The 23709-nt window shown below is 45.3% G+C and overlaps 1 protein-coding gene across 3 annotated transcripts in view; it reads left to right on the top strand.

Annotated features, from left to right (window-relative positions):
• Positions 1-9450: 9450 nt before the first annotated feature.
• The window catches only part of ANO1 (anoctamin 1), a 71212-nt gene continuing 56953 nt past the window's right edge, over positions 9451-23709 (top strand). For all 3 annotated transcript variants that reach the window (XM_041412570.1, XM_041412562.1, XM_041412553.1), the window contains exon 1: positions 9451-9562. In XM_041412570.1, coding sequence (XP_041268504.1) covers positions 9505-9562 — 58 coding nt within the window. In that variant the 5' untranslated portion in view covers positions 9451-9504. The remainder of the gene's footprint in view (positions 9563-23709) is intronic.

The raw sequence follows: 23709 nt of genomic DNA, 5'->3' as shown, positions 1-23709 counted from the left end.
GTTATCAGGAAAATCTTAACCATGAGATCTGTGTCACTGCAGAACCATTATCCCAAGCAGAATAACAGGAGCTTGAAACCTTCATACCTGGACTATCATCTCATGGATGGAATAATCCACCTCTGTGTGGTCTGACTACACAGAAAAAGCATTTTAACTCCATGCAGGGCTCACCTGGGATTTCAAATGAGTTAAAACAGTTTAACACTCACAAAAAAAAAAAAAAAATTCCTCCTTGTGATTGCTACCTGCTGACTTAAGGAATGCACCTAAACGAGCTCTCAGTTAGGGATGTCTCCCTCAAGACCTCATGTTGAGGGGGAAAGTGTTAATTCCTTTGACAACTCGTTGTACCAATGTTTGTTTAGGCTGGGAAGAGGGAAGAGCTAGGTGGATAATTGCCTTGAGAGTTAGGAGGACATAAAAAAAAATCCAGGGAGAAGGAGAGTTCACCTAAGAAAGCAGGAAACTCCTTGGGGGGAAACCTTCAGTATCTGAAGTCAAAGAGGAGGAAAAAAGGAAGTTAGGAAAAGTCAGAAAGAAAAACACTCTGCCAAAGCCATTCCCTGAAGCCCAGAGGAGCCTTGCTTTCATTCATTGCTCTTAACCGTGGCAATTCCTTTGAATTCTGCTCCCTTTTATGAGCAGCTTGGGAGGATAAACAGCGGAGATCTGTCACACAGCAAACCCCGCAGCCTGACCCCACAGCTTGTGTGGGGCTGGAAAATCTCAGCAGAGCCTCAGCAGCCAAAAAGGTGATGGAGCAATGCTCAGGTGGCCCTTTGCTCACACCACAGCTCTGCTCTCAGGGTTTGTGCAGTGCTGGGGCTCCTGCTCATCCCCGGCACTGGGAAAATCCCCTTGGTTTGGGTGTGCAGACACGCAGATTTCAATAGATGGGATCATGATACATTAAGAACTTTCATGTCTTAGTCTTCATATCAAAACTTCATTTCTAGTCAGCTTTATCAGGCAAACACAGATTGATTGAAAAAGGCTGGAAATTTTAGTAACACAAGCATAACTCATGTTTCTATAGTATAAAAAAAAAAATCTAACACACCTTTGTCTCAACTTTGTATTTTAGGGGGTATTTGGCATCTTTTAGCTTCAAGGCTGGATTGCTCCTTTGTAAGACCATGGACACAGGATTCCTCCTTCCTCGAGAGCCATCTGTGGTGGGAAATAATCCAGATACTCGCTAGTAAAAGAAACGAGGCAGCAAGAGATACACATGGCAAGGAATACTTTCCCAGTCCTTTCAGATGAAGGGATGATAAAACATTGCATTGCTTTCCTTTCTTTTTCCCTCAAAATCTGTTCACTTGACAAGGCTATCAAGAGTTGTAACAGGTTTTTTTTCTGATTTATTGTATGGGAAACGTTTTTATCTTTTTCCTCTGGCTTTTTGGTGCCCCCTCGTGTTTAAAAGAATGTGATAAAGATCAATTGCATCTGTCTGTCTTTTAAGATGCAGGATTCATGGAGAAGAACTTAAATAACTTTGCCTGAGAAAGGTGTGAGAATTAGGGCATAGAGAAAAAAAGATAAAAGCTTTTTTTCAGAATCGAAAACAGAGTTTTATCTTGTAATTTTTCAGGATTGTTTTTACATATGTCCAGATGTTCTCAGAGCCACAGATAAATTAAAGTTACTTATAAATTTATAAAAAGTGCATTTTTACAAGTATTTTAAAATATTCAGAAAGAAGGCTGAGATTTCTTTATTCTGTTCACGTTTATTGTCCACATTCAATCACTAAATAATACTCTCCATGATCTGATGGTGAAAGATATCTGAGGACTTGTTTTCAGGTAAAAATATTTTAAGGTGTGTGAATTGTTGGGTGTGCAGGATTTATGTGAGAAGAAGGACAGAATGAGCCACTGGAAATTCTCCTGTGTCACTGGTCCCTTTCAGACTTTCTGCCAAGTCCCTCACCTCATAACTGCTGATATCCTCATCCTCAGGGTATGTGCTGGCATCTTTCCATGGGAATTCAACCTGCTGCTAAGATAAAAGAATTCTGTATTTATATATATAAAAATTATATATATAAAAGATCTTGGTTTTTATCATTGGAATAGCTGATAATATAGGCCAAAGAAATATTACATATGTTGAAAATCCTGCGTTTTGAAAGAGAGCATTCAAGAGCTGCTCTTGAAAAGAAATCTCCAGAATCACCAGAAATTTGTGTGAATTTTGGTGTCTATTTCCTGCTTTGACCTACCTAAATGATGCACACAAAACTGCCTGAACCCACTCAAATTCAGTTTTCATCTGTGGCCAGCAAGAGGCTGCTGTGATGGGAGTTCACCTCTGAAACAGAAAACTCCTCCGTGCGGCTCTTGGACCGCAGTCCTGACAGAAATAGCAGCGGAGCACCCTTTCTTCTCTTCTTGCAGGCAGACCTGACAGTCTGGAGCTACAAAAAAATTCTCCCACGACAGATTCACTCCTAAGTGGTGCAATTAAAAAGATATATTTATGAAGATTCCATGGAGAAGGTGGCATGAGAGCTGAAGGAATGGCCTGGATGTCACAGCTACCCTGACAGGAGCCAACAGCTCATCAGAGGAGTTTGACTTTGGATTAGTCACACTGAATAAGACACCAGGATTTTGAAAACTTTTTTTATCACGTTTTTTTATCCCTTCTTGTCCAGCCTTCCCCTCTTATTACTAAACCTAGGCCACAGCTCTGGGCTTTTGTGTCACCTTGGTTTTGTCATCCCCTCTGGCTTTGCTTGCCTTCCCACCCTGATTTTTCCTGGAGCTGTTGGGATCACACAGGACCCAGTGCTGGCTACTTGCTTTTCAAACACCAGTGTTTTTCAAACACCAGTGCATTTTTATGGCACCTTTGTGTACAGCAACAAGTGGCCTGGCTTTGTTAATCCTGATTACCCATCTGGATATAGACAGGCTACTTATAGTTACAGATATAATGCAGGAAGGTATGCAGTGCTCAGCCACCTGGAAACAATCACTGCTGCATTATTTTATTTACATGGATCCAAAGCACCCTAGAAAAAGGTCTATATTCTTTCCTGGATCTATTTGATATTCAAACACATGCATGTGAGGACACAGCCATACCTGATTACCTCACCAGGACTCAGCTGCTGCAGGTGATGCTCTCTCTTGCTAAGATCAGTCTCAAGGGTGTGATTTATGTTGAAACATCCTTCAATTTTGTCTCTGTTTCTTCTTTTCAGTACCTGTCCTGCAGAAACACAGAGTTCTGAGGCTGAAAAAGTGAACACAGCTGTTCCTTTAACCAGCTCACCATTCTCACAGTTTCTCATGCAGGCCATAGGTATCTGTGCATTGGAAAATATTGGTGAATGTCTCTGAACCTGCCTCTGACTCAGACCTGGGCTGGAGTCTCAGCTCATTGTCCTCTTGTTTCCAGGGAGTCTTCACTGAAATCCCAACTCAATTCATGATTCAGATGTTTAAACCACAAACACCTTGGAGATAAACTGTGGAAATTAGAAAGGAAACAAACAATGAACCACGCAAAAAGACGTAGCCACCAGTTGCAATTAAATATATGAAAGTAAAGAATTTAAACCTACATTTCAGTGACAGTCTTATGTGGAATTTCATTAGTGATGTCTCAGGGAAGGGCCTTACAGTATTTGTAGGCAATTGCTGTATATAGACCACCGAGAGTTGCACTGCCGTAATTCAAATTAGAAAAAGCAAATATATGAGTGAAATATTATCCAAATATTAGAGCAACAGGTTCTTTTGTGTTATACCACAATCTGGTGCTGTTGTAGCTTCAGGTCTGCACTCATTTACAGAAGCACAAATTTGCTGCTTTTTGTGACGTTTTCAGGAAAGGGGGATGGGTCTGGGCTCCTGGCTACTTAGGAGGTGGAATGGACAAGGAGCAAAACCCCGTGGATTGGTCTGTGGGTGTGATCTCTGTTATCCTGGTGAGCAGATGGCCTCATGGATGGGCTGAAGAACCAGCACCTCCTTTGGCAAGTGCTGTCAAACTCTGAGCTTTGCAGCATCTCTAATCTCCAGTGGATAACTAATCTTGAGCAGTTTTAGTGGATATCTGCTGATAAGGAAGGAGAATATGAAATATTTAGGTCCTGGCATGTGAAAGCCATTGCTGCTGATGGCAAAAGTCCCATCACAGTTAATGAAGTGTTAAAACCTTGTCTCTCAATGAGCTGCCAGTGCGTGCAGGATGCTAAATATGCTGCAGAATTACTGCAGCACATGGGGCTGCAGCCTCCCAGTACCCAAGCCACTTCCAGTATTAACCTGACTCACTGTTAGTGCCACTTTGTATTTTACAACAAAAGGCCTTGCTGCCTCAACTACAAATGGTGAAACCATTGCAGGTTCAAAATGAAGTTGCAGTAAACACCTGGACTAAATGTGTGTTGAGGGAGGTGATGCCTTCTATAAATGCAAAGAGTGGGAGGTGCAGTCACAGGTAAATGCTTCACCCTTTCTTCCTCCTTGTGATTCAATTGGCTAAAGCTCTACAGGTAACTTCTGCTAAGTGGTTTTGTATCATTTTTTTTTAACCTTCATTGCTGAAGACCAAAGACACAGAAGTAGGTTGTAGCATGCTGGAAGATGGAAACACTGTGGGCTGATTTTTGCTTTGGACTGCGAAAGGAAAGGAAAGGAAAGGAAAGGAAAGGAAAGGAAAGGAAAGGAAAGGAAAGGAACCATTCTGATTTTTTCTCTCACGAATTCATGAATTCGTTTCAAGAAGGTAATCAGTTTGTGCTGCTCTTAGTCACAAAGAGCAGGAAACACACACACTACCGTGTCTGATGGAAATGGCCATGGACCAGTTGTCTTGCCTATAGCAAGAAGTGCTTGGGATTAGGAAAAACTTTTCTAAATGCATGGATAATTTTAAGCACAGCACCAGAATCCCACAGGAGATGGAGAAGGATGATGGCGATCTCACCAAAAGGAAACTCACATCAGCAGTCGTTTGGCTCTGGTTCAATCAGCTTTGGGACTGGGAGGGTGACTGGATCCAACAGCAGAGGGTTTAAGGGAGCTGGGAGTGGGCTCGGTTTCCCTGCCGCCCCTCTGGCCGGTGCAGCTGTGGCTCGGCTGTCAAACTTTCCTTCCCCGAGCAGCGGGAGCAGCTGTGACTCACCCGGGCTGAGTCAAAGCCGCTCCCGGGAGCGCCGCTCGCAGCATCTCCCGAGCTCGGTCCAAAGGCTCCCGGCTGGTGCTCCTTTCAGCTGCAAACTGCACAGGGAAGAAGTGGGAGGTGCCTCGAGCTACTTCTGTAAAACGACACTCGGAAACTTCGGCAGCATTGATGGGAAAACCCGGGGTGTTTCCCAGATTCGTGGCTGACAGCAGCTGGTGGAAGTATTTAGTAGGGACCTAAGAAAGGGAATAGTCCTGCTTCCCCTGGACATTACTATTTACAAGCAGAAACATTTTTCTCACTGAGCTTTGCAAAATGTTAAGTTAAAAAAATTTTTTTAAAAGAATTAAAAAAGAAGCAGAGACTGCTCACAAAAGTACCAGACCTAAATAAGTTCAAAACAAACAGAATCGTCTGTGCTTTAGATACTTGAGCTCTACATAAATGCTGAGTGCTACAGAGCCAAAAGAACTCTGAGGTCCACCTCACCCAGGACCCACTGTCTGTCAGGGGTAAGCAGCAAGGAAAGGAGATGAGAAATAGAACATCCCCACAAATTAAATCCCCATCTCCAAGCATCACAGCTTTGAGAGCTTACTAAGCTGAAAATTGCAGCCAGACTCCTTTGTACAGTAGACGCCATTGGAGCATTTTTTTGTAAATATTTCTCATCCATTTAAAAAAAAAAAACAAACGCTTCTGGCTTAACTTGTATCTCATGACAATGTAACAATGTTCTGTATTCTGTGTATAGTTTTGTTCTATTTACTAGTATATAGTCATTTACTTACTAACCCTGTGGTTTCAGTGCATTACATGGCAAAACACTCATCCTATTTGTTTAATCTTGCCACCTGCTAATTCCTCTGGGCATGCCTTAGTTTTTATACTGTGACTTATCACTCTCTATTTACCTTTCCCGTGTTGCCTGCAGTTTTAGGGCTCTCTGGAACCTGATTCTATACAACATATCCTCTTTTATTTTTGCCTGTGAGGCCGTGACAGGCAGGGAGTGTGCTGTGTGTGGCAGTGAAGGTGAGGGGCAGGGGCTGTGCTGCTGTCACAGCCAGGGCTTGTTTCACCATCATGTGATTGTGTTCACGCTGCTCCCGGTGCCTGCCAGGGATTTGGGCTCTTATCTCCGGGTGCCCCAGCTGAGAGCAGAGCTGCAGTGGATCCCTGCCTACTCTGGGCACCCCTCAAAAGTGCAAAAGGCTTCAGAAAAAATAGTCCAGAGGCAGCTGCAAGGCAGTGAGGTGGGTTGGTTTGCCATTTGGGGTGGTGGGGCAGGTGCCACACACAGGCGTTTCCTCAGAGCACCCTGAGCACACAGAGCCTCCACTCCAGAGCACAGCAGCCCAGAGCTGCATTATTATTGTTCAGAAGGCACACAATTCATCTCACAGACTGTAAATATTTCCAGCAAGAGCACTCACTGTAGGTGTGGGTGCCAAGCCCCACTGTCGCCTTCCTCACTGCTGGGAGAGCATTTTTGTTTTATTGCACAGACAGAGGGTTCTCCATCCCCTCACCATTCTTCTCACAAGTATGTGTTGAGATGGCATGCTGGGTTTATCACAGGCTGAGGAAGAAAACTGGAGTCTCTGCTTCCTGTCATCCCAGCAGCCTGTTTTAGCTCGTGGGGCTCTTGAGAAGACAAATCCTCTGTGCCTGTTGGAGCCTGAGCAGTCCCACAGAGCAGCTCTGTCACCTCAGGTGAGCGGTCCCGCTCTTGTTAGCCCAACTACAAGGCCCATATGCCCACGCAGAGGAGGGAATATTGACAGGTAAAAGGAATAGTGTGGGGAAGCAGCAGAGGGGGATGGAGGTCAGGCAGGCTCTGTCCAGACTCACAGTTTCCCTGCTATCTTTACAGGAGTTTCCAACAATGGGCTTCTCCAGAGAAGCTAAAGGATCTGCCAGAGCTCATCTAGGGCTGTGGGATGGGGATTTCTTGTCCTGCCTCTCAGTAATACAGGGTGGAGCACAGGTTCCACACGCGCTGAGATTTTTCCATTTCCACTCAAATCTGGGCCATGTCAGCCCAGGACCTTCTAAAATAATACCAGGCAATTAATGTATTTTAATTTTCAGGACACCAAGATAAATTATTGCTCATTAAGACTTAAACACCTCAAATGAGGCAATAATGTCAGCTTTAATTTTTTTTTTTTAATTTTTTTTTTTTTTTAGGTGTGAAGCTGGAATACACACCTGGAAACACATTTTAATTCTCAAAATCCAGCTTATCAGGCAACAACTTCCTAAAACCTGCTACAAAATGATGTAATCAGTCAGCTGATCTACCTCTGGCTGGGCTTTGAGTAGGGAAAGCCTGCTGAAAGCCTACTTTCCACCAGGAAAGGTGGCATTTCAATGATAATTTCAATGATGTGCATACATCCAGGCTGAATTCCCATCCCAGCTCCATCCAGCAGATGCTCACGGAGCTTGTGGTCATGACGAGATGGGATACTGGAATCCAGCACAATTCCCAGATCTCTCTTTGTGTCTCACATTTGTAAAACAAATATATATGTTGGTCCCATGCCCACATTTGGGTCTGTGGCAGATCTCCATCCAAAATAAATTAATTACAGGCGAAGGGAAAAGAGCACGTTCCCAAGTGCCTTTGATCTGGGGGTTAAGCGAGCTGGTGAGTGAGGCTTCGGTGCAACACAATCTGCTCGCCCCTTCCCCTGCTAAAATTAAACCCAGTGATGTGCACTTTATAAATAGTCCCATCCAAACTGTCCCAAAACCAGCCCAAACGTTAAAATGGAGGAAAAAAAGATAGGAAATGTGGCCTGAAACCATCCTGACTCAGGGCCTCTAGGGCTTATATTCCATGAAGGGAAAGTCCATATGCATAAATTCCCTTGTTCACGTATTTACCACACCGTGTTTTCTGCCTCTGCTCTCAGACCTCCAACCAACCCAGGAAAGATGCTTTTACAGTTTTCCGAAAAACAGCCCCACAGAGATACCCGAGCCATAACCCACTACATTTTCAGTAGCAAAGGGGAATTCACAGTGGAATTAGAGCCATGATCTGTAGCCTAGGGGTGAGTGCCACCAGCAAGAGGCCACTCAGCAATGTCCCTGCAGTTTTTCTGGATGCAACGGGACCGGGAAGGGCCTGGGCACAGCAGGGGCATGGCAGTGAGAGGAACTTGCAAATGTGGGACACTTGGGGGCTGCCTGCCAGAAGTTGGGAAGCCTGCTGAGCCTCTTTCCTTCTGGCAGAGCCCTCACACACTCCTGGCTTTGCATTTTTGAGGGTTAAGTGCTGGTCTGAGATTACAATTTAAAAAAAATTAAAAAAAAAATAAAAAAAAAATAAAAAAAAAAGAGAGAGAGAAAGAGAGAGAAAGGAGACCGAGAATGGTGCAGATAAATCTGTGTCAGGTTTGCCTGAGTGGGTTTCTGCAGCACAGCACGGGCTCATGCTGTAACTTTGGAGAAGATCAGGGAATCCCTGTGGGGTGTTGAAAAGGGGAATTGCCTGAAATCCTACTCAAACCCCTGTACATATAGTGTAGCCACACAGCGGGAGGTGTAAAAAGTGAGCGCCAGCTATTTTACACCTCACATTAAAAAAAAAAAAAGTTTAAAAAATTTGTTCTTTGAGGGCCCGGGTTTGTCGGTGTCTGTGGCTACATTCAGAGCATCCCTCCAGGACCAGATCTGGGAGAAGAAGCTTTCCCGGGAGACGGGCTGCCCCGGCTGCCCCTGTGCCGGCGGGATGGAGAACTTTAACCCTGCTCTCCCAGCTGGGAATCTCGTCACCTTTCCCACCGGGGCTGTGAGAAACACGGGGAGTGTCCAACCCGCACTTCGGGCAAGGGAGAGCGATCCCTGGGCTTCAGCAGCAGACCCAGCCTCGCTTTTCCTTTTCACCTCAGGAAAAACGGGAAGGTGCGGGAGCTTCGAGGGGGGCCAAAAAAACCCAAAAAAGCCTGGGACGCGGCGCGGGGTGCTCCGCCGAGTGCGGGGCGCGGGCGGGCGGGCTGTCCCGCAGCGCAGGGCGCGCTGACCTTCCGCGGCCGCGCTGTCCCCGCCCGCAGCTGCCGCCGTCGCCGGGAAGGGAAGGGCAGGGCGGGAGGGAGGAGGGCCGGCTCCCCGCGGAGGGCCGCGCTCCGGCGGGCCGGGCCGGCCGCCGCCCGGCGCTCGTATTTAAAGTGTGCCCGGGGGCGGCGGGGCGCTGCGCGGAGCCGCTCCCGGAGCAGCGCGCCCGCCCCGGCCGGGGGGGGACGAGGGAGGAGGAGGAGGAGGAGGAGCGGCGGGAGGAGGGATCCTGGCAAGTTGACTTTGGTACCAAGTGGCAGGCGGGCTGCGGAGCTCGGACGGGCGATGGAGAAGGATGAGATCCACCTGCGCAGGCTGCCGGCCGCCGCGCCGTGGGGACCGCGTAAGTGTCGGCCGCCGCCGCCGCGCTGGGGAAGGTGCGGGATGGGGGCGTGCTCCTGCCCGGCCGGGGACGGGCTCGGCCGGCGGCCACCCCGGCCGCCCCGATAAGGGATTTATTATTAGCGTTTCATCGACTATTTTTAAAAATCCAGAAATAATGGCCGCAGAGTACCGGTGAAATGAAACAGCTCGTCGCCCACCTCCCGCTTTCCCCCTCCCGCCCCCCGAAGCGTAAAACAGTGTAAAGTCCTTTTAACCTATATTAATATCATAATTAAAAGCTCGTCTAACCACGGGAAGCCAATCTAATTATGAAAAATTGCCGGAGTACGAAGTATATGTGACAAATCCTTGAGTTGATGATTGCTGTTAATTCACACCGTGCTGCGGAAGACGAGCTAAAAAAAAAAACCCAACTTGCTAAATGAAATGGATCTGTCTGAGATTGTCAGTAATGTTTTTACAGAACTGACTAAATCATGTATCTCGCTATCATTAACTAATGTGTTCGGCAAAATAAATTATATATATTGGAAGGGGAAAATACATTCCTTGGCTGAGAAGTTGCAGAATGTTTGGAGCCAAAGAGCAGATCGTTTAAATGGTAGGGAGTGGGAATTTCCTTGGCTTCCCTCTCTAAATAAATCATGGCTCAGTGTCTGTGTGCATGCATGTGCACCCACATGCACATTTATATAAAATCTCTGTATAAAAAACCTTCGTGCACACGCACTGGGACACAAATTTTGCAAGCACCATTTACTGAATGCATTTCTTCTACCAGCTTGGAGACAATAAAACCAGAACCGAGATGCTAACCAGGAACATGCTGGAACACTTCTGATTATCCGGTTGAATTGTATACAAATGAAGTAAATTTAGCATGGCACCATTTATAAATTCCATGCTTTACAATCAAAATTCCAAATCTAGCTGTTTGCAGCTAAGAATAGCACGGGGAGCCCTTTCCTTTACTCCCTCTTTTTGGATTCCCACGAAAACCGTTATCCTAGAGCCTGCTCATTAAATAGCCAAATATTTCACTGGAGTTCAGCCCATTTCTAGAAGAAATGTTGTTTGCTCATCAAACCTAGGCTGGCCAGAGCACTCAGAATTTAAACTTTTTCTTTGATGTCTGACACAAAACAGGTGGGCTTTATATGTAAGGAGCAGGGGCAGGGTTTCTGCATGACACTGGTTGTCCCACCTTAACTTCTTCCTGGAAATAAGGAGCTCCAAATTTGCACAACTGCAGTGGAAGGCAAGTAGATCATGGGAAGCTGAAGTGTTGTGGCAGTACATTAACAGAGATATCAGCAAGAGGACTAAATGATAAAATGGCACTGGGAACTACCATTACTCATGGGGCAGGTGGCAATTTATCACGAGGTAATCGCAGCAATAGGGTGGTGAGTTTCCTGAGAAATTGAGTGACTTTTTATCTTTGAGAAGCAGTCTTTTACAGTGACATTATTTAATTTACTGAATCACCCCTTAGCAGCACGAACAGCTTCACTGATAAGTTCAAGGAGCAGTTTTGTTCTCAGCAGCACGTGTTTGTATTTCTGTTGATAACCTATCCAAAAGATCTTGTTTGTAAAAGCTGTTTCTAAAACAAAGCTCCTGTCTAATGACATAGCAGCATTTGTGGTACAAATTCACTTTGTGACTTGTTGGAGAGATGCGTGAAAACCCATCCTTGAAGTTTTTGCACTCAAAAAAATACTCCTGCAGACAGCAAAGGAAACCTGCTCGTTGCAAGGAGTTAGGAAAAAGTTGGGCGCAGTGAAAGGATGATGGAAGACAGCAAAGCCAAAGGCAAACTGTGCTCCTCTGAGCTCCGGGTAGATACTATCTGTTGCCTAAATCCAAAGTACTGTTTCAGTTATCACTTCCAAGGAGAAAAGTGAGCTCAGCACGTTATTTTTGGCCCTGTCGGTGGCATGAAAGGACAGGTGTCCTGAGCTACATCTGTGCCCTGAGGAGCCAGGCACCACAGCTGATGCCTGCCAGCTTATTATGATGCCCACTCCTTCTCCGTGCATGGGGTAACAAGTGCATCTGGTGAGGAAGGAGTAAGGGTCACAACCGGGGTGGGCTCTGGGGCAAAGGAGGGGTATGTTGGCTCCTGAAAAGGCTGTGGTGGTACCCTGTCACTGCAGAGAAAAGCTTGGAGGCACTGGGACAAGTGCCCAGGACTGAGCCCAGCTTTAGAAGTCAAGTCTTTACCCCTTAACCTTTCAGCAGTCAAAAATCCCCTGAGCAAATATCTGCCCCCTTTGACAACAAACTTAAATGCTGTCAGAGCAGCACCCCCAAAAATGAAATGTTTCTTCCTCTCTTCTCTGAAAGGCCTTGTTCAGTCCAGAGCAGGGAGATCCAGAATGTCTCTGTAGGTTTCTGGTGTGTACAGCCCAGCTTCCCCTGGTAGCACTGCAGCTCTTTCCATTAACAGTGAAAATGATGGAGCATATTAAGCTAATAATTAATCAGAGATGACAAGGGACTAATAACTGTATTGATTTAATTAGGACTTCTTTTCCAGCTCCGTAACTTGCAGTCATGCACATCATTAACTTAATATTTTAATTTGTCGTAATAACTTATTAATTCCTGGGGGTGAGCGTGCACGCGGCCAGGGCAGCGGCTCTGACTCAGTGCCGGGCTGCAGGCATGTGCCACGGGAAGCATTCCCTGTCCTGCCCCAGGCTGGCAGCAAGCAGGACAGCCTGGCAGTCCCTGGGAGCTCTGACAGGGCATCAGGAAAAGTGGGAAATAGGGCATTGTGGAGTCAGGCGTGGTGCGTGTGCTGGGAGGATGGTGGGGAGCCCTGGGGCCACACGCCGAGGGTTGCACGGGTGTGTGATGTGAAATATGGGGGAAAGCAACGTGCCAAAACAGAAGGCAGGCAGCAGAGTAACCCTGGGAAGTAGCAGTGTTTGTTGGCATCGGGAAGGGAAAAATGTCCCTTTTGACTCAAATTGCACCCTTTGAGTTCTGGCAGTTTTGAGAAAAGGAAATGCTTGGGGATGTGCTGTGGTTGGAAAATAAGGCTCGCTTTTAATTAGGATCACTATGGGGAGAGGAGGAAAGGAAGGGGCTGTGATAGGCATGAGAAGCTTGAGGACTTTACTGTGTGAAAGGCTGATGAAAGCCAAGTTTGGCCCCACTCCCGTTTTATTGGGGATACTTGGCACTAACCGGGGCACGTTTGGCATCTTACACAGCTGGGTCCTGGGCGAGGTCCCCTGGGATCTTAGCCCTGACCAGAAACCTCTCCAGCAGGAAGGAGCTGTTCTCACTGAGATCATAGTGCTGAAAAGGTGCTTGTATCAGTCACGCTGTACAGCAAGGTCTGGGGAAAAGAGATCCCCTCAGCCTCCACACAGAGCTCAGCAGCCTGCTCCCTCTTGTCCAGGTACTCGTGAATCTTTGCCGATTCCTCTGCTAATATCCTCATTTGCCACAGAGGGCAGTCAGCACAGGGATGAGATCTGGGAAAGCCAAAGGCACCCAGCAGGCTCCAGAGGAAAGCCTGTCCGAAGTCCTTAGCAATGTCCTCAAGCAAGATGATTGGAAATTTGAAGCATCTACACTATCAAAACTTGCATTTCCTATAGAATTGATGGGTCACGGCATACGTGCACCACTGGTTCAGTGAGCTCCAGGAACAGAAGTCGCCACTCTCCTTATTCCCTGTGAGTGTTTTCAGGGATTCTGACAAAGCCTGTCTGCTCACAGCCTCACATTTTATTACACAAGCCAAGTCAGCAAAGTGGGATGAAAGAGCTCTGTATGATGTCTGAGACTGCAGAAGGTGTTCAGCTGGCGTGGTGTTATTCACCTCCCCAACCTCATCCATGTTTGCAGCCAAACTGGAGATCAGGACAAGACTTACAGTTCTGTCATAGGTACAAATCCCAAGGGGAGGGGGCTTTACAAATGACAAATTTTCAGGGGTTGGCAGCTTTGCTGGGGCTGTGTCACTGGGTTATTTTCAGTGGTGCTAAGTCATCTTGTGCCAGCTGTTAGATCTGAGCAATGCCACTAACACTGCGCCACTTTGTTCTGGTGCTTTGAAGAGCACAGAGATAGTGGTGTCTCCATTGTTCCTTCAAAGTAATTTATGGTCAATGTGGGTCTTTTAGCAGCAACCACAATGTCTGCCTGGCTCGGGATGCACAGGAAGCAGAGCTCCTCTGCTGGCCTGCATTAGTCACCAGGCTGCGTCCTGGCCGAGCCCACATGCCCTCAGTGAAATAGACTTATTTATTTGGTTTAGCCTTTGATTTGTATCCCTCATCCCTCTACTTCTGTAAGTACTACTGCATCCTGGTGGGAGGGCCAGCCCTTCTCCCTGCCCCCTAACCTCCCTGCATCCTTTAGCCTTTCTCTGCAGCAGCTGATTCGTGTCCCCGCTCCGTCCTCACCTCACCTTTGTTCTGCCCTTTATGCTGCTCTGTGTGTTCCATGTTCCAGCTTCCTCTGCTCTTTCCAGTGGCTTGTCCCTGCCTCTCCTCTGTGGCTGGCCCACATGCCAGTGTTTGCCGTCTCCTTCAGACTCCCACAGTTCACATTTTTTGAACCTTCTGCTGGCAGTGTGTCCTTCCAGCCATTACAGAAACTCTTTCCAGATTTGAACTGATGGAAAGATAGCAGTAACACCAGACCCAGTGCCATTCCTCTTTAATATCTTTGCCTGCTTACCTTATCTACATATCTGATTTATTCTTGGCAGCTCTCTATCTGTGCAAGGACCTGGATGTACATTCTTATTCCTATCAGTGGTACATTAATAATGTATACAATTACTGAGATGGCCTTTCAGACTGCAGCTCTGAAAGGCAGAACCTTTTCTTTTTTTAAACTGACACAAGCACCTATGACTTTTTCCACACAACTGTAAGTGCTCTGTGGGAGTTTTAAAACCTGAACCCTGTTATGAAAAGCCTAAGTGGTTAGCAGACATTACCTATTCTTTTCATAGCCTATAAATTATTATCATTAGTGATACACAACAATCTGAGTTATGTATTCCTGGCTCCCAGTCCTGCTGGTTTACCTCTCCCTCTATTTGTATCCTGATGAGTACAGACTAAAACAAGAAAAAAATCTCTGTTTTCTAAACACGTTGCAAAATATTTGGTGCCCCTTGTACATCTTCACTGACGTCAGCTGATACCCTGCTTGCAGATCAAGCTCGCAATGTGCAATAGGGATCTGTGTGTTGATAAGTAAGGTTTACTAAGAGAAAATGTGCCAGGGAGAGAGAAATACATTTCACAACATTCAATTAGTGAAAAAAGGGAAAAGTCTAGCAGCTCAGTTACATTTTCGGAGCAGATTCAGGACAGACTGTTAAAAATTGAATAGGAAAAGTGAGCAGATAGTGACTTCAGTGAGATCATGGAGGTAAAATAATGAACTCTGAATACATTTTAAAACTCTACTTTTCAACATGGTACTGTAGGAGCTCTATAATTTTTCTTAAGAAGTGGAAAGGGAGCCAAGATGGAAGTTTCAAGACTAAGCATCATTCAAAGTTTTAGGGTTTTTACTACTTTGTAGTGAGGGTAGTTAAAGACACTTGTCCAGAGCAGCACTAACAGTCAGAGAAAAACCTCTCGTGTATTTGTGTCTGACCATTTGAGCTTTGGCATCTTGGCTGCCCACACATCACAAGACATGTCAATGAGCCTGCCTTGCAATTCTTCCCGGATTTTGGAAGGCAAAGATTCAAAATATGGTGTGACTTTATGCTTGTGGTATGACTGCCCAGAAAAAAAATAACTTCTGCAGGCCGCAAGAGATGGAAGCTTTTATGCAAATCCCGTTAAATTCAATCACAAGTGCGGCACGGCGCTGTTGGCCTCAAAAGGTTTTCCACTGTTGGATTGGTGCTGTTTTGGCAAACCAGCAAGAGGAGGGGAAGCAAGGGGTATGTGGGTGTCCTGAGTTCACTCAGTGTTTGGGCGTTGAGCATCCAGATCCAGATTTAATCATGTCTTTGGTTTTGATTAGCATAGCCACAGTCACAGAATCCCAGGGTGGTTTGGGTTGGAAAGGGCCTTAAAGATCGTCTTGTTCCACCCCCTGCCATGGGCAGGGACATCTTCCACTATCCCAGGTTGCTCCAAGCCCTGTCCAGACTGGTCTTGGAAACTTCCAGGGATGTAAGTAGCCACAGATTCTCTGAAAATCTGTTTCAGGGCCTCACGCTCACAGAGAACAATTCCTTCCCAGTATCCCATCTGAACCTGCCCTCCCTGTTTGAAGCCATTCCCTCTTGTCTTGGCACTCCAGGCCCTTGTCCAAAGTCCCTCTCCAGCTCTCCTGGAGCTCCTTTAGGCAGTGGAAGAAGCTCTAATGTCTCTCCAAAGCCTTTTCTTCTCCAGGCTGAACAGCCCCAGCTCTCCCAGCCTGGCTCCATAGATGGCTCCAGCCCTTGGGGCATCTCCACGGCCTCCTCTGGACTGGTTCCAGCACGTCCACATCCTTTCCATGTTGGGGCCCCAGAGCTGGATGCAGTGGTCCAGAGTAGAGGGGCAGAATCCCCTCCCTCACCCTGCTTGCCACGCTGGGTTTGTGGCACCCCCGGACAAGTTTGGCTCTTTGGGCTGCCAGCACACCTTGACAGCTCAAGTTGAGCTTCTCTTCAGCCAGCAGCCCTGAGTCCCCCTCCTCAGGGCTGCTCTCAGTCCTTTCCCTGAATCTGGGGATTGCCCCAGCCAGGGTGCAGGACCTTGGGCTGTCCATCTGGAGAAGTCAGTCTGGAGCTCGGGACATTTTCCCTGGTGTTTGACCTGGTGTGGGCACTGCTGATGGAAGGTGTGTGCACAGCACACACTTTTCCTATTCATTTCCTAGTTTGTGATGTACCAGCTGGTGCTGAGGTGCATCTGGAGAGGAATCTACTGCAGGACCACTGGCAGGGGGAGACCAAGCAGCTGTAGCCTCTGTGGTGACAGCACCCTGTCCTGCTAGTGGAAACCACTCCGTTATTGTCCGTATCCTGTGTTCCTGGCACAGAGTCTGGGACTGGTCTAAAGAAGGCAAATGCTTCTCTGTGAGTAGTCTGAATGCTGGTATGTGGTCAGCAAACCCCATCCAGATGCTTGTATCTCACTGCAGACTTTTTGGATGTTCTTCTTCTGATGAATGGCAAGAACAGGTTTCTAAAAATAAATTAATGGTTTTCCCTTTTTACTTCCTGTGACTTAATATACTTTATTTATCTATATAGCTACTAGTCATCATCATTCTTCAGCTCACAAGAGTATAAACAGAAATGAGCCTGAGTCACAAAGTAAGGATGTGGAGCCAGGCTTTTTCCAGGATTTTCGCCAGGTGTAGGAATTGCAGCTCCAGGGTCAGTGAGGGAAAGGGCTGGCTCTGGACTTGTGCCTCAGGGGTCTCACACATGGCATGGGCAGTTTGTAGGGGAAAGCTGCTTTCTGCCTCTGCCTCCAATGTGGTAAGACCTTGCAGCTTGTGCAAAAACCTTGTGCAAAGAGTTTAAAAAAAGTCATTAGAAGCGGAATTCTTAAGGTTAATTGATCACTAAAATAATCAAAGTGAGATTCCAGTCAGTTATTCCTCTCACACTATCCCTAAGGTTCATCAGACCAACATCCAAAGCAACACTTGCTTTTCTTTAATCAGCTCAAGCAATGTATGTTCACAAATTTATTCTCCTAGGGCATACAGTCAGTTCATCATGTTTCTGCCCCCAACCAACCATAAATTTGAATTAAACAGATCTGAAAAGAAATGACTGTTATCAGGAATTTTAGGTAGAGCTCTCCTTTGGGTGAAATTTAAGGCTGCCTCTGTACAACAGTAGCAGAAGATGCTGTAATTTTGTTCACTCATTAAAAATGGTGAGTAATCTAAGTTAAAACATACTGAGCATCATTTCCTTTGCCAGAAAAGATCTTGGAGTACCTCTCTTAGTGGCAAACAGAATAATGAAGAGTGAGTGATAGGATACCCCTTTTTTTTTTTTTTTTTTTTTTTTAAATCAGCAGAACTGATTGTACAGAGGGTGTGAATTGAGCAATCCTTAACTTTCATGTCAAGGTTTCTGGGGTTTTGGATATCAGCACTGTACTAGCAGGGTTTTGTTTGCAGGCTCCCACAATTTGTCTTTTAGGTTACAGCATGGACATTGACAGGGACATGGATTTGAAATGTTATTTCATCTTTGAATTGTTATTGCTGTTGTTGTCAATAATCCATTTGCCAGAAAGCTGAGGCCAGCTGAAGGCACAGGAGAGCAGCTTGAGGTACCTTGCCAGGACACAATTCAGCTAACAGAGACAACTCTTCCTGTGCTACGGAATTCACATTCAGTCATTTTGGAGAAATATTTGACTTCATGTGCCCTGAGGTGTTAGATGATGTTTGGGCTTTTGGAAAAGGAACAGATCCTGTTTCTGAACAATTGTACTCAAGGATACGGAGGAGATCCTCCTTTAACTCCCAGGTTAAGAGGCTGAACACCAAAATCATGTCCCAGCCCTTTGTATATGCTTTAGAACATATGTCTGTATCCACAGATCTTGGAGGACTTCACAAACTTTAGGGAGACTTCATGAGAGCCCATCACCCCATTTGCATTGCATTCAAGTTGCAGAACTTCTGTCATATGACAAGAAGGAATATGTTGAATTTATGGGTTTGACAGGCAACAGAGAACAAGAACTATCATTTTAGTTCACTTGAAATGGATCCAGATGAGAGAAGAGAACACCTGTCCAGGGTAAGACCCTGTGCACTGTGTAGGGGAGGAAGAAGCAGAGTGCTCTGTGTCTGACCCAGATCACACAGGGTAAAACTGTTCTCGGTGCTCCTTACTTCAGAAATGGAGTTGGAACTTTCAGGCTGTGCTTATTCACCCTGCTGCTTACTTTGTAGGGGACTGAGGAGTGCCATCACACTGTAAAAATTAAATCTCTTGTTTTGTAAATTTGCAGCTGATCCTTTTCTTTTGAGAACGAATCTGCTCTCTCAAACATGCTGAAAATAATGACAAGTCATTGGCAGCAAGAGAAATTGTGCTCTGTTCTTACAGTGCCATAATGACTTGTCTTTTTGTTTGTTGTGATAAAGTATTTTTGATTAATCATAACCATTTAAGCCCATCTAACAATATAAATGAATGGCTGGATAATGAAAACCAGAGACCATCTACTAATTATCAGAGGAAGAGCAGAAACAGGTTTTGGTTTAGGTTTTAAACATCATTACATACCAGAGGCATAGCAATCAACTCTAAGCCTTTTAAAGCTAATAGTTCCTAAATGGCAGATGAAATAATTTAATTTTTAAAGCTTCTCTTTGTAGCATCTTGCTAAGAAGCTCTCAGTTAAAAGAACAAGATTATCATTTCCAAAACAAGATCTTTGTTGTCTTGATAATATAACTTAACTAAAGCTTTCCTTTTTCTCCCTCTTCAGTACATTTTCTCAGAATAGCTCCTGGGGGCTGTGTCCTGCAATTCCCTGTGCCCTCTGGCCCTCATCCAGAGAAGCACTTAAGTGTACAAATAGCCCTGGTTTTGGTGGCAAGTGGGCAGCTGAGCAGGAGACCCTCCCATGTGCTCCGACAGCTTCCATGCCTCTGTGTCCAAAGGAAATCTGCAGCAGCTTCCTACCCTCCACAGTGCTTTCTCCACCTGGCATGGGCAGCACTGAACAGCCCAGCCCTGCCCCTTCACTCACTGTGCATCTGTGTAAGGGTTTTTTAGGATTCTTTAGTTGAAGTGGAAGATCTCTGCCTTTCGGGGAGCTTCTCGTGTGCTCTGCTCCAGTGGAGGCTTTGCCATCCAGTTTGGAAGCAATGCCTAATGGGAGCTGAGGATTTCAGCTCCTTGTCACTCACAGCACTAAATCTTTAAAGCAAAACCCAGATGAAGCAGTTCCTGGGAGCTTGTGATTGATTTCAGTCCAGCAATTACTCAGTATTGACTGACTTGAGCGGGTTTTCCATCAGGAGCGGGGTTGTTTGCAGGAAGTTTCATGTTTTTCCTGTGGCAAATTAACTCAGGGACCCTATAAACATATTTCAACCTCAATGTGAACGATCTAATGTTAAAAAAAAAAAAAAAAGGCTTTTAAATCCCAGGGATTGTATGTATGTAGTCATTTAATAATGTAAGTAGGCAAATAAATACTTTTCATGACCAGATTATTATGGGGAGTGTCTTTCCTCTGAAGTATGGTGTTGCTGTCAGAGCAAAACAGGGATCTAAGTCCAGCTTTCACCCTTTTTTGAGTGCTCTTTCTGTTTCTTCGCACCACATTTTTGTTGCCCCTGCTTTCTTTGTTACTTTGTTACTTAAAAAAAAAATAAATCAATTTTAAGATTCAAAGGAAGGAGAAAAGAGGATATTAGAGAAACAAGACCAAACTGGGTAGATAAAATGTTTCAGCTATCCACTGGCACGAAATCTGAGCTCTTCTGGAACCTGAATGAGTCCTGGAGCAGCCAGGAATATATAAAAATATATTTTTATATATTTATTTCCCTGTTTAACTGTTCTGTCTGCTTTTCCCACGTTATCATCAAAGCGGCCCCAGAAGGGACAGTTGTGAAGCAGAAACTATCTGTGAGCAGAGGAACAAAAACAGAGCTTTTGTTAAGCCTGTTTTTTGCAAAAACAAAAGGCTTTAATTGCCACCAATGTTTGCAAATGTTGCTGTTCTCTTCTAAGTGCGTTTTAATATGTGACGAAAAATAAGGAAAGGCAAGAAGAGATGTTGGTGGCAGCTCCATCTCATTGAAGCTTGGATTGAGCCAGTGATGGTGGTTTCTCCCTCTTCCTACCCTGTGCCCTGGCCAGGCTGTAGATAGGTTTGCAGCACTGAAGAAAAAAATAGTTCCTTCCCCTGGTTCACATGAACTGCTTTGAACTGGAACAGATGTGGATGTACAGAACTGTCTGCTCACAGCGACTGTTCCATTTATAACCACGGGTTTTCTATTCAGGTCTCTTTATCATTTTAACTTATTTTCTGTTTCCACGTGCTTTTCCACAATAAAATATTCTTAACTAAATGGGTTTTCAGCTCAAATCCAAAGCCTTTGCCAGTACTACTCCTTGCTTGAGCTTACAGTGCCAGCATTATTATCAGTGACCTTTTGCTGATAGTGGCACCCAGTGGAGGCAAGGTTGAGTTTGGGCTTGTGGGATTTGTAAGATGGGGTTCAGAATATCAGTTTATTCCCAAATCAGGGCAAAATCTAGAGTCTGATGGTATTAAAATCTCGCAAGAGTTGTTTGTAATATCCAGCTTCCAAATGGTGTTTCTGTTGATTTTCTGCTTTGTTGAACTGTGTTTGACTCTGGTGTACAAAATAAGTTTGTGTGCAGCCCAGACCAGAATGGTTCCAGTGAGTACCGATAAGAGATTTGGATTCAACCACAAAAATTCAGTCGATGATGTTGGGTTTGCTTTGTTTTCCATCACTCGTACTCCAGGGTATGTTCATTCACTGTTTGATTTGATTAAATGCTCAATAATTAATTCTGCCAATGCTCTGCTGAGTAAGAGGTGAGTCCTGCAGTTTCTACAGGAATGTGCCCTGGGATGAAGAAGAGATGAAGTAAGAGATGAAATCAGTATTGGTGTTTGGGTAAAACTGATCAGTTTTGCCTCTCCGGTTCTACACTCACTTGAGCAGACCATGTGGCCTTTATTACAAGATCAGGAATTCATTTTTTTAGAGTTATTTCAGTTTGTTCTCTGGTTTTTCTATGGAAACAGCCAGTTGTTTGTACATTGGAGACATGTACATGTGTCAAGTTCTTTGTTTTAGTTCATTGCTTTCGGTTGACACGGAAAACAAGACTTTCATCAAAGCTGTGGGGACAGATAGGATTTTAATCTAAACCATATTAAAAGGCAAAACCCTCTGTGACCTGGGTTTTTTTAGGGTTCATCTTTGCCCTGCCCCCTGCACTTCCTTCTGGGAAGGCCAGGGATTTTTCTTCACTGCGTGTTTGAAGGCACTTTTCTTTTCTGGTTGACTCAATACCACTGGGTGACAGAATCCCATGAAGCAGTGCTGTGTTGGTGTTGGGATGCTCTGAGGAGCAGTCCAGGAAGGCAGGGAATTCTGGTACCCTGGCCTATGGATTCCTCACAGCATTGGGAAAGAAACATTTTGCTGTTGTTGGGCTACCGTGACATCACTCAGGTTGCATTGAGACAAAAGCGAACAAAAGTAGATATTCGTGTAATAAAAGTAGATATTCATGGTGTGGAAAAGAGAGTTTCAATTGCTCCCCAAGAAGAGATAATGAAGTAATAAAATGAATCTTTGTGCTGAATCTGGTCTTAGGAATGTTAACAGGTAAGATCTCTCTCCACCTGTCCAGCTGACGTGGTGTGGACTGGTTTCTGACACACAGTTTGCTCTCGCTCAGACTCAGACTCTTGTGTACTTGCCCTCCTGGGTGTACCTTCCAGTGTGAAGTGTTTCTCTTGCTCTTTTCCCCTTCCCATGATCCGTACACTTTCTATTTCAATAGCTCTAGCTTGCTTTATTTGCTCAGTTTAATTTTCGTTCAAAGTTTCTTCTCAGGAAAAAAAGTGCAGATATTCATCTGCAAACAGTTTTTAAATCCCTCTGAATGTTTTTGATTACACTGCAGAGGAAACCCTTTCCAGATTGCCCCCACGGCAGCACTTTTCTCCTGAGCCCTCCTGGTGTCCTTGCTCCACCCTCCCACAGTTTTAACAAGAATTAAAACTTCATGGGAACATACCCAGTGCGCAGCCACATCAAAGCTGTGGTCCAAGCCCAGTTTTCAAGTGGGGCTGGCCGAGCCTGGTGTTCCAGTTCTGATGTGAGATGTTCTCTAGGGGCCCTACGTGCAGGGCTGGACACCAGACACCGAGTTCCCAAAAGCTAATTGCTGTCTGGGCCCAGGCACCATCTCGTTTACCCATTTCTGTAACTTGTCCACATGAGCTGTTTCATCCCCTCTTTCACCAAAGCACCACATCATCTGTCTGGTTTTAATACTGACCAGTAGTAATTCCTCAATGTGAAGAATGCGCACTGGAGGAAAATTTGTTTACAGTTCTTTGATAGATCAGTTCCAGATTTGTTCATATTTGCCAGTTTTATTGGCTTTATTTTTAAGGGAAAATAATTACATGGAGTCTGGTTTTAGTCTGGGACTTCTCTGGTTTATGTGAGGAACAGACAGAGACCTGTCACATCAGAAGGGTGAAATCAGGTGGGGGAAAGAAGTGTTCTTTCCCTGCAACAAATAAATCAAGAGCTTCCACCCTCCAAGAGTATACAGTAATGTAACACGTGTGGGCACTAAGGATAAGCAGACACATCAACAGAGGGAAGTCTTTGACAAGTTTTAGGTGTGTCGCTTGGTCATGGGATGTATCTTAGCAGACAGTCTGTCACTTTTATTCCCTAATAACTTTTTGACAAGAGACAGATAATACCACAGAGTTTATTTTAAGGTAGATTGTTTAATTTTGTGTCTGTTCTTTTTCTTTCTTGGTTTCTTTTTTTTTTTTCCTTTTTTTTTCCCCTGATACTTTCTCATTTTCATTTAAAAAAATCAATAGTTTACCAGTTATTTGTGAAGTTTGGGGATATGGGGTAAGTAGCTGGTTATGTTTGGGAAGGAAGCAATGGATGCAGGGAGCAGCTGGATGCTGTTGGAGTGTCAGTTCCTTGGATGTAGGAGATGTGCCCCCTGCTCCCATCCCTCTGCCATGTGCTGTGCCCAGGAATGTAAGAGTCCTCTTGGGACCCATGTGGGAGCATCTGGGTGGTCCAGAGAGGCTGCACCTGGGGGGAACAGGATCGTTCTAAAAAGCTGTTGAAAGAGGGCAATTCTGGGTGATCTCTCTTTTCCAGCTTCTCGTCTTACACAGTCTGATTTGTTTTACATCTGTGGCACAATCCACAGATAATTTTTACTTGGGGAATATTTACTCACCCTGTTTGGAGGGCACAGGAATTCTCTGGATCTCCAGGCTGCCTCCAGGTATGTCTGAGGAGGGAGCAAGGAGTCTGACCCAGACAGAGGGAGGACAACCTAGCCCTGAAGAGTTTTCTTTCATATTCATAACTTCTGGGTCCCACACTGGTTGGCAAAGTATGGCTTGA

The sequence above is a fragment of the Onychostruthus taczanowskii genome, unplaced genomic scaffold, assembly GCF_017590055.1.
Source record: "Onychostruthus taczanowskii isolate IOZ18803 unplaced genomic scaffold, ASM1759005v1 scaffold101, whole genome shotgun sequence".
In the NCBI taxonomy this organism is placed as follows: Eukaryota; Metazoa; Chordata; class Aves; order Passeriformes; family Passeridae; genus Onychostruthus; species Onychostruthus taczanowskii.
This window is presented reverse-complemented; position numbering and strand designations above follow the sequence as displayed.